This window comes from Sminthopsis crassicaudata, chromosome 5 (genome assembly GCF_048593235.1).
Source record: "Sminthopsis crassicaudata isolate SCR6 chromosome 5, ASM4859323v1, whole genome shotgun sequence".
NCBI classification, from domain to species: domain Eukaryota; kingdom Metazoa; phylum Chordata; class Mammalia; order Dasyuromorphia; family Dasyuridae; genus Sminthopsis; species Sminthopsis crassicaudata.
This window is the reverse complement of record NC_133621.1, coordinates 196,904,401-196,915,756: the sequence shown is the minus strand read 5'-3', so window position 1 is coordinate 196,915,756 and position 11,356 is coordinate 196,904,401. Positions and strand designations below refer to the sequence as shown.

The window sequence follows — 11,356 nt, the reverse complement described above, 5'->3', positions numbered from 1 at the left end:
AAACAATTCCTCATCATTATCTCTCTCTCTCTCTCTCTCTTTTTTTTTTTTGTCTGAGGCAATTGGAGTTAAGTGACTTGCCCAGGGTCACATAGCTAAGAAATGTTAAGAGTGTGAGGCCACATTTGAACTCAGGTCCTCTTGATATCAGGACTGGTACTCTATCCACTGCACCACCTAGCTGCTCCCCCATCTTTTTTTTTTTTTTTTTTTTTTTTGTTTTAAAGCCTTTTATTTTCAAAATATAAGCATACACAGCTTTCAACATTGATTCATATAAAACTTTGTGTTCCAAAATTTTTTTTTCCTCCCTAACCCTTCTCCTAAGTGGCAAGAATCCAATATATGTCAAACATGCTAGGTGCCATTCTGTTTTCAAAAAAGGACAATAAAGATGGCTAAGGTAATTGAGTTTCATGACAAATACTGATTGGTGGAACTGGGCTGCAAATCCTGGAAAAAATAAGACATATGTTTGGCGGAGGTGGGAGGGAAAGAGAACATGATAAGTGTATTCAAATAATAGAAGAGATATCACATGGATTTAGACCTATTTTATCAGTAAAAACATCCTAACAATTGGAAATGTCCAAAAATGAAGGCAAAAATCCCACCTTTTACAGCATGCCTTTCCCAATCCTTAATTTTGGTGTTTTCCTTCTGTTGATTATTTTCTATTTAATCTATCCAAAGCTTGTTTTACATATTTGCATGTCTTTCTCATTAGACTGTGAGCATAGCAGAGGGACTGATTGCTTTTGCCTGGTACAAAGTAGGCATTTAATAACTGTTTAGTGACTGGTGAGTTTCTCCTTCCCTGTAGTTCTCCAAGTAGTGGCTGCTCAAATGTATTATACTGGGGAGATCCTTTTTACCTCTAGAATTCTGTGATTCTGTATGAAAACAAAAGACATGTCCTTAAGAAATCCCAAATTCCATCTTTTCCCAACTTAATGTCTCTGCTTTTAAAAGTAATTTTGCCTTGGTTATCTAATTTTGTTTTCTCAAAAAACTCACAAACTAGGTAGTATTATTATCCCATTTTGCCTACTGTAAATGGACATCAGGATTCAGAACTTTTATTAAGATTATACAGGTAAATGACAAAGCCACAAATACATCGCAGAAATCTCAAGGGATCTAGCTGGATAAAGTATGGAAGAATTGGAGATTAGGGATTATTATTAAATAAGTAATTTCTCCATTAGGAAAAAAAAATACACTAGTTTGACTCTACAACCTCCAAAGGGAAAAGGCAGAAAACTCCAACATATTAAGGGATGGAAGTATTTTTCTCCTTTCTCCTTCCTAATACAACTCCTCTTTCCTAGAAAAAACTAAAATATTAGGCAGAAATCTAATCCTTTACAAAAAAATTTCCAAACTCAGTTTTCATTGAGGACTAGCCAGTGGTAATCATGAAAATTGAAAATTCCAATCATTTTCAAGTTCATAGCAATCATTAAAACCTCCCTTCCCAGTGTATTTTTTATTCATGGTTCTTATTCTTCATATTGGCTGATTTCATGCAAACATTCCAAAGTACCTCACAATACTTCTCACCTTTTAACTGGGACCATAGATAGGAAAGAACCTATTTGAAAATAATATAATTCATGAGGCTAAAGGGGAAAAGAATGCCAATGAGTCTCACTAAAATTATAAATCCAAGATTTAGGGCCCAGGAAAATGTAATACCACAGGAAAGTAGATAGAAATTCATTTTGCTGAGTGTTTGGTAGAGTAAAAATGTTATGCTTTGATGGTGAAACAAAGGAGATTCTTTTATATTTTTACTTTTCTTATTACCTGATGGAGTTTCCAGTTGTGTCTGATTCCCAACAGTTCAAGCAGAAAAAAAGTTTTCTGTTATTTAAGCAGAAAAAATTTCTGTCTTCACCTTTTGATTATAACTGTTTTTAAGTTTTCTGAAGAGTCAAAGGGACCCCAAAATGCAAAACAATGCCTTTATGCTTTGCTTGATTTCTTCCAGATCTAGATGTATTTCAACTGAGGACTACTATCCTGTAGAGTGCTCAAAGTTTGAGCTGGGTCTGAGTCCTTATCACTGCGTCAGTAATGGCAACACTAGTTGACTGAATGTGCAACTTCTCTTCCCACCTTCCAATTACACTTACTGATTTTGAAGTTATCACTTGAGCATGACCTTGCAAGGTCTTCTTTATTACAAGCAGGCATAAATGCCCTTTGGCCCAAAACTCCTGATAATATGCAAGACAAAAAAGGAGACAGTGTAGAATTTTTAAATAACTTTTATAGTTTCCTGATGAATTAAGTTTGTGAATAAAAAAAGAAAACCGAACAAAGTGTTTATAATAATTATCAAGGCAAAGTTGAATATAACACAATTTCTTTGCATTATCATTATCCTGTCAGTTACACAACTCCAGCAATAACACACACACATACATTTGAAGGCAGTGGGCAGGTATGGTAACACCAGCATTTCCAGCTGCCTCTGTTACCAAAAAGGAACTCAAGCTGTAAGGGAGATGGTACCCTAGAGACTCCTCTCCTCCTCCACTAAAGTGCAACACCTCTCTTCTGAAGCAAGCAGAGGAGAGAGTCCCAGGCTGTACCTAATGTTCCTACCTTGGACATGCTGACTTGTTTAACTTTTTATTGGGCTGTTCTTGCAGGGGGCAGGAAGGTCATAAAGGATTGTGTATTAGGGTGAATGAAATACTGAAATACTGGTATGGTACAGTATGGGGGGTTGGGTCCAGAAACTGTGCTCAGGCCCAGGAGTGAGTTCTCTGGCTTTGGTCTAATTTATCTCCTTTTCTAAAAGCAACTTCATTGGCTGGAGATTTTCTGGCCCAGAAAACTTAAGAGGTTTAAAAAGTTCAAGAGCAGAATTAGGGGACTGAAAGTTGAAGGAGTTGAAAACTGAGTGTAATTTGTCTCACCTGGCATGTAGGCTTCAGGCTAGCCTGAAAAGTGAGAGGTTAACTGGATGAGAATTAGCACCAAGGGAGGAGGAAAGAGGTTGTGTGGCCTGTACTGTGGCTGTTGCCAGAAAAGGGGGCCGCCAACCACTCACCCTAGCACCATAGCTAATGAACTTAGACAAAGCATCAAAGAGAATCAGCCCCTGATGCTACATGGTGCTAGGGCACTGGGGGCATGGACTCGTGAAACTTTTACTCAAAAGATCAAGTTTTCATTTTCTTCTAGGCCTTGTTAAAAAAATAAAAAAAAAAAAAAGGTAAAACGTCCAGATGCAGGCCATAATTTTTCTCTCAGCTAAGCCTGGAGGAGGGGGAGGAGTTTGGCTGCCCCTAGCTTGAATTCCTTTATTAAAACAATATTGGTTTGCATTTTTATTATTATTATTATTATTTTTTTTTATAAAACACAGTTCTTATTTTTCAGTTCTACTACTATTTTTTCTCTCATTAAAAAAAAACATCTCAACAACGGACACACATGGTTTATAACTGCTCCAGTTCTCTGGACCACACAGACAATATTGACAAGCAGAGAAACAAAACAGCAAAACAGGAGGAGGGATGGGGGACAAAGAACTCAAGAAATCAAATCCTAAATCTCTTCATCCCCCCAAAAAAGTCAGGAGAAGAAATATCAATGATAGGGTCACAGCACTTGCCAAACACATCAGGAAAGTTGGGGGCCTCCTGGTTATAGTTTTGACACTAAAAAGTTTGGAAACAGTTTTTGCTTTAAAAAGAGTTGGCAGAGGCAACCATTTTGTTCAGAAGGATTTCCCTGTAGTGAAGGGGATTTTTGTTTCCTGCTTAAATATCCCCTCAATTCACATGAAAAACCCCACAGATTTTTAAAAAGAGCTTTCCTTTGAATGGTTAAGTCAGAATTGTTTTCTCGCCACTGTCTGGATGAGTGGGATGGATCTCATCCGGATGGCCCCCACATGATCTCTATGGAGGTCCCTGCTGGTTTTATGGGAATAGTACTGCTGAATCACTGCTTTCTCTCTTTCCACCAACTTCCTCTAGCCTCTGGGCTTTGATAGCTGGGGGAAACAAGTGACTCCTGAAGAAACAGGGTCTTGTTGAAACTTGAAATTTGCCCAAATATATACCCTGGACTTGAGGCTTTAGTCTTGGGGTAATTTACCACAAAGTGGAAAGATGAACCATTTTATCTTCTGGAAAACTTCCAAATTTCCTAGAGCAGAAAAGTAAAACCTATGGAGCAGCTAACAGCTTCTGAGAAATGGGGTCAGGTGGCAGAATGGAACTAAGTCTAGAAAAGCTATGTAGGTTGTGGTTGTTGTTGTTGTTTGATATAGAACCCTTGAGCAGCAACACCAAATACTAATCCTGGAACATCAGTGAGGGAGGAATTAGCCCAGTGGAATCATTAGAATTTAGCATTTGGCGCCTTTTATTTTCTTCCTCCCTTACCCAGGGCTTTTATCTGGGCAAAAGACATGACAGACCCTTAGTTTCTATTGGTGGATGATCAAGCCTAGCCTTCCTTTTACAGTTTAATGCCAGGCACAACTAGGTTTCTCCTATCCTTCCAGCTCACTTTCTCCAAGAACCTAGACATCTTTACTTTAAATGTTACCAGCAGTACCATCAACTAGGAAGAAGGTCTCAGGTTTTAACATGCTGTATCATTGTTACTAATTCCCTTTTTTAAGGAAAGGGGATAGTTTCATTCAAAACTCCTTCAGGTGGTGAGAGAAGTGAGGACTAAATATCAGGACTGAAATGGACTCACAGAATTCCATTCATATGTTTCATTACATTCAAACTTAGAATGATTTATCCATTTTAATCAAATCAGTATACAAACTTCAACCTAGATTCTTCATAGATTGGTATATTAATACACTGGAGGGACAAATGGGGATGGGAGGAGAGAGAGAGACAGAGAGACATAACACACAGAGAGAAACATTCTCTGTTTCTTTAGAGTTGATGACTGCTGTTACACTAATTCGGCCCACCACTCTCTTTCAATTGTTCCTGTTACAGTACTATTTTGTGTGTATGTGTGTGTGTGTGTGGGGGGGGGGGGGGAATGTCAAGTGATTAAGGGCAAATAGACTGATTAATGAAATGGAGGAATTTGGAAAGATTATTGTCAAATGTCCTTGTCAAATGTGAAAGGATAATCAAGACAAAAAACACTGAGCAGAGGTTGAATGATGTGGCAAAATCAAAATAGTCATTGTTTGATGATGTCTGCATGATGATGCCCATGTAGGCCTTATACCACTAGGCCATGAGGCAATAGGTATTGAGTGAACGACTGTGCCAAGCCCAGGAAGATAACAAATGCCAATGACCCGATTACTTTTCCTTCTGCAAGGTAAAGTATAAGTGATCATCAATGTTAACTTATGGCCAAAGATGCCTTTGTCTTTGAGGCAATTTCTAGGACTATCTGATAAGACAGGATCTCTACCCAAGTAGGAATAAAAAGCTTATCAATGGTTCAGGAGAGATCAAGTCAGAACAACTGTGTTCCATTCCATTTCACAATGGAAATCCATGGGGAAGGCTAGCATAAGAGTAAAAAGGAAGGGAGCATGAGTTGATACTCCAGATAGGTAAGAACTACAGGTGGGTCTGCTTAAGATCATTCCATGTCAATTTTGGTCAAAAGAAACAGGCAGAATGGTCTCAGATCCCCAAGCATGGGTTCTGGATCTGATGTCTCCATCTTGCTCTGACAAGGGCATAATAGTTTTTCAGAAGTTCAGCTATACACCACTGACTCAATTAAGGCTCTACCATTTCCTCTAGAAAGGCTATGGAGTTTTGGATGATTTATAGGCAGGGCAATAAACAAATAAGACTCAGGTAATTGGTCACAAATGACTGCTATTACTCCCCAATCACTGTCTCATCTCCTCACCCTTCTTAGCAGATTAGCCTTCCTATCAAGGAACATATCAGTAAGAAGTTTATGAGCAGGAGTTAGTTAGACCACGGATAAAGAAAATTCTGGTATCTCCCAGGGATGAGGTATCGTTTTACAACAGGGAATGAGGGTTCTTAAGATTACCAACAATGTATGTTAATGGGTCAGTCAGAGAATGGCAGTGGGAAAATGTTAAGACTGATGGATATGATGACTTTATGGATAGCACTAAATTCCTTTGGTAATTAAGGGTGAGGGAGAAAATGCAAGTCCTAAATGTTTTAGGGCAGTGGCTTTTACCAAAACATGTAGATGTCTGGCAAAGGAAGTGGTAAAAGGGACAGTTCTGACATGAATTGTCCATATTTGAGTGGCAGTGTCTGTTCTTTTACCTCTGTCCTTGTTTGTGTTCTGGAAAAGTCCTTAAAAAGCCTTTATGACTTAAGAATTCTTGTAATTTTGGAGTCTAATTTCTGATTTACAATTTATAGACAGTAAAAACCAGAGTTACTTGAATATGTTAACAGGGCATCTAAAGCTATCTTCCTAAATAGGATAACCTTTTTTAGGAAAACTAAAAGAAAAATTTTTAAAAATGAAAATACTGAACAAGCAATAAGTGAACCAAACCCCTAGATGCATCAATTTTGGTATAATTAGCAAAGCAGGCTCTTGAAAAAAAAAGAGATTTACTAAAAAAATTCATTCTATAAAGACTGTGGGACACAAAGGGCAGAAGGCCATATTTCTTCATTCTCTCACTCTCAACCAGGTTTGTCACATGGCAATTACAGCCCATTTTTCACTAGGGAAAGGCTGGGTGGCATTTTGATAGAGAGGAGTGAAGAGAGCCTATCTGAAAGACAGGAAGGCACTAAGTCATACATGAGGAGGCCCTGGCTCTGGGAGGCCAGGGAAGCCTGCAGAGCTCATCTTCCCAAGTACATGATGAATCAAAAGAAACAAAATGTACTGAAAGAGCCTAGAAAAAAGAAGCTGGATCAATTGTGTTATTGGCTCAAGATAGATAAGAATCTAGAAGAGTGACCTGGAGAAATGACTGTGGATTCAGAAGGTCTGAGCAGACTTTTATGGATTCAGTTTATCTTCTTCAGAGGCAAACCTGACTGTGTGAGAATGTGAGAGATCCTCTGGGTCCTAATTCATTTTTTAAAATTTTCTAGAAAACTTTTTTCTCTGACAGCCTTAAGAGCAGTAGGAGCAAAGGGCTCCAGTGTGACTGAACTTTCTGTAGCAGTCTCGCATTAGCTTTTCAGAGGAGATGGCCAAGGAAGAACAGGCTAGATTAGATGGGGTATTTTGAATTAGTGTTCAATAAGCCATTATTGAGGCAATAAGGAAGTAGCTACTTCCCAGCTTGAAGTCTCCCAGAAGACAAAATCAACAATGAGAAAAAGCAAGTAAAAGAAAGAATGAATATTGAGCACCTTCCTCCCTGGAAAATAATTTAAATGGAAGTTAGTTCTCTCTTATTTTGCTCTTTTGTCTCTCTCTTCCCTTCTTTACTTCTCTCTTTCTGTGAGACTACCCTTTTTAGAGAAATCATTTCAAACACAGAGCACACTCTAGATTTTTCTGGCCTATTGCAGGTCATTTTTTCAACATTTTGAAAAAGTGGCAACTGCAGGTTTTGTTTTTATGTTAAAAGGACAAAAGAGAAAAGGCAACCACTTCTTGTCCCTGTGCTGAAGCAGAATCACTAGTTTCCAACAGTTAGTCATTGATGACAATTAAATGATCTTTGTGGAGAGAAAAAGCCACCTACCATGGATCCCCCCAAATAATAAGACAACCTCCACAGCAAAAAGATGAATGTAAAAACGTTGTGGAACTCTGGATGCAAAAACAGAGATAGGAAGTAGTTTGTGGTGTTTGGCTAATTGGTTTTAACACGTGCAAGACAAACCAGAGGTTCCTAGATGTCTATAGTTCTTACTGCTTCTTTCTTAGGTCCCTGGATTGAATGGGTTGGCTGTTGACTTGGTTATTCCCATGAGGTCATTTGATGGCGTCAGGAGGACTCCTCTAGTGCATTGACCACCTGTTCCAGAATGTCAGGGCAGTGATCGGCTATCTGTTGGAGGATGGCATTGGCAAACTCCTGCAGTTCTGCATTATCTCGCTCACCTTTTTCTAATTCACTGCAAAGCTGCAATGGAAAAAAGAGGATTTTCAGATAAAATAAGGATAAGTTCCGGACTCAAGTCAACCAATATAAAACACATTTAAAGTCTCAAAGTGGAAGAACTAAGTTTAAGAGAGATCCCTATTTCTTCTCAAGAAATCTATGTCTATAACAAAAGAGCAGACTTCATTATTATTAAAAATTGTATTGCTGGTTATTATGAAATTATTATAGTTCAGAGGATTTTATCTTTTACTTTTTTGCCAAGTACAACAGTACCCTCCCATCTTCAATTAAATTCACAGACTATGTTTTCAGAGTAACAGGAGGCACTCCTCTGGTAAGAATGAACCTATTATAGCATAAATTTAACCTATATCAGATTGCCTGTTTTCCTGAGGAGTGGAGAGGCGAGAGAGGGAAGGAGAAAAATTTGGAACATAAAGTTTTACAGAAATGAATATTGAAAACTATCTTTACGTGTATTTGGAAAAATAAAATACTATTGAGGGGGAAAAAAAAGAACGAACTATTTCAGAAGCCTGTCCACCCCAGTATTTTTACTCCCTCACTGTCACAGTCCACCATTCATTTTTACTTTCTATGCTGACTGGATCACCTACTTGAAGTAAAGGTTTAGTACTGATCTTGATACAAGGGGTAAAAACTACCCAGCAAAACTGTCACAGAATGTCAAGCAGAAGCCATAACAAGCAGAAACCATATTCTTATAACAAGAGAGTTTGAGTGTCACCCTTGGAAGTCCAAGAGTGACACTTGTAGAAGTAGAGTACATTGTAAACCTTACAGCAACATATAAATGACATGGATGTTGATGGTGATGAGGCTTCTAATCTAGTGATAACTTCATCCCCTGAAATTTCATTGCATTGTTGAACTCAAGCAATGTTTATAACCAATATAGAAGTATGCTGGTAAAGGATGTAGATTACATTGTAAACCTTATAGCAACATATAAATGACATGGATTTTAATTATTATCCAATATCAACACTTTCTTTACATAATTAACACAATAACAAATTAAACCCTAATTTGTAGCAATTGACAATTTCTGGGATGTAAACACTAACACAGAGAATTTAACAATGGAGTTTTGCAAACCTTTTAGAGATGGTTTCAGCAAACCTCTGTAAATATCTTATTTTATTCTAATTTTTCAAGTTTTTGATTTTTTCTAGTGTTTCTTGTATCTTCTTGGAATCTTTGGTTCAATGTAATTATCAAGGAGTCTATTACTTTGGTAAGGTTCTGTTACTCTTGTTCTAAGAAGCTCTTTATTCTTCTATCAAGTTTTCCCTGCAGACTTTATTTTCTCTATGCTATTTTTATTTTCTAAAAGGAATTTTGCTTCATTTTACATTTTAATTCACAAAGTTATTTTATTAATAGATTTCCTGGCTCATTTCTCTCAGCAACTCTGTAAATTTGAGGCAGATTTGTAATTTCCTTTGAGGATTTTATTATACATAATCTAGAACTATTCTTGTTGTCTGCATTTGTGTATCCTTGGGCTTTTAATATTTCTTTATCATTAGTGTTTTCTTTTGTTTTTTGCTTTAGTGTTCTGGCTTTACTTCTTGAATAGGAACTTTGTGTTTTGGCTATGTTCTATGTACTTCTGGAAAGGATGACAAGGCCTTCTTTAGTCTTGATCTACCCTGCCTATGTCTTAGTTATGAACTCTATGTTCTTTAAGGAACTTCATAAGGAAGTGAGAGTTTTTTCCCTGCATGGTCACAGCCCTGCAGGTTTCCAAATCCATATCTGGGATCATGATGATATAGCTGCAGGTTCCAGATGTTTTTAAGATCCTGTGCTAAATTTTTATGTCTGAACCCCTTTCTCAATGTCTATAGGCTTGTGGTTTTCTGTTTTGTTGCTTTTAATAGAGTTTCTTCTTGGATTTTCTGATTACTACATGGCCTAGTTCTCTTTTTTTCACCTTTTTTGGTGGTAATTTTGAGAAAGCTGTACTGCTCTGTTTACTTACTCCTATATCCTGAAAAAAGTCTAATTTCTACCAAGTTGTGGAAGTGCCCCTCTCAATTTCAGAAACCTTGGCAACCTATAGTTGCCCCACCATAATTACAATTCTGCCTTAATGATAAAAATCTAATTATAACGGCTTAATATTGTTTACTACATAAGCAACTGGTGAAACAGAAGAAAATATTAAATCAACAAAAAGTACATGACAAGAAGAAATGCAAGCATTCAACATGAAAATGCATATACCATTCACAAAGTGTTTTAGCACCTTCCTGGTAAGAGTTCTAACAAAGCTGAGACAATTCCAAGTTGCAGAATTTGTGGTCTTTTGCTAGATAGCTTATTAACCATAAGCTCTACTCATCTTGCTTTTTTTGAAGACCAACAAATACAGAAATATAGCAAATTCAGGTCACCTTTGCTAGGAATTTTCTAGGTTTTGTTTGTAGAGTATCATTTTCATGTGCTTTTAAATAATTATGTTTTTAGTCATTACTACAACCTTCTCTAAACTCACTGAGTAGTAACATGATTTCTAGAGGAATACATGCTGAGAATCACAGACGCATTAGCAACCAAATATGCATCCTTGGATAAATGTGCAATTTGGGAGAGAATTATTGGGGGTGAGTGGAAGAGGAGAAATAAATGGGTTGGGATACCTAGAAGAGAAGGTTCTAGCTTTCAGGAATGCAATGGGAGAGGAACAGATAGGGCTCAAAAGATACTTGAGGTGATTTAGAGAAGATAATTATAGGAATGTGATGAACCAAGCTTTAGAAGCTGAAAAGTAACTGACAGTGGTGAGATGTATAAGGTAATGAGGAGAAATTATCTTGAAATTCCTTTCTGCCTTCTGTTTTGGGGACAAAGGCAGAGAATGTAGGTGGATAGTACAATGTCAGAAGAACAGGAAGAAAAGGCTTAAGACGGCTAAACAGAAACAAAACTTCATCACTGATAGCAGTTTTCTGGTTCCAGGTGCCTTGCTCCCAACACATTTACTATAAAGCACTACTTAACTATCATCCTTGCCACAGGTTAACAATCTATAGTCTAGACCAAAATTGGGAATTAAAGGAGAGTCATCATAAAATAAAAGAAGATGTTATTTTTAAAAAGTGAAAACTAGTGAGGGTTTAGCTGAGTAAGTGAAAAGAATAATGTATTCAGCCTCTCAAAAGTCTGAAAGGATATGTGTTTTGTGAGTTCAAACAGAGGAGATATATACCAGGGGAGACTAATGTGTAAATCCAACCATGGTTGGCAGTGATTTAGCTCCATTTCTTTTGGCAGATGGTTAGTCGGTAAGGACAA

At 37.4% G+C, this 11,356-nt stretch overlaps 1 protein-coding gene across 7 annotated transcripts in view; it reads right to left on the bottom strand.

Annotated features, from left to right (window-relative positions):
- Nucleotides 1-2,255: 2,255 nt before the first annotated feature.
- Nucleotides 2,256-11,356, bottom strand: part of ERC1 (ELKS/RAB6-interacting/CAST family member 1) — a 327,147-nt gene continuing 318,046 nt past the window's right edge. For all 7 annotated transcript variants that reach the window (XM_074269366.1, XM_074269372.1, XM_074269370.1 and 4 more), the window contains one exon: nt 2,256-8,050. In XM_074269366.1, the coding sequence (XP_074125467.1) occupies nt 7,913-8,050 (138 nt within the window). In that variant the 3' untranslated portion in view covers nt 2,256-7,912. The remainder of the gene's footprint in view (nt 8,051-11,356) is intronic.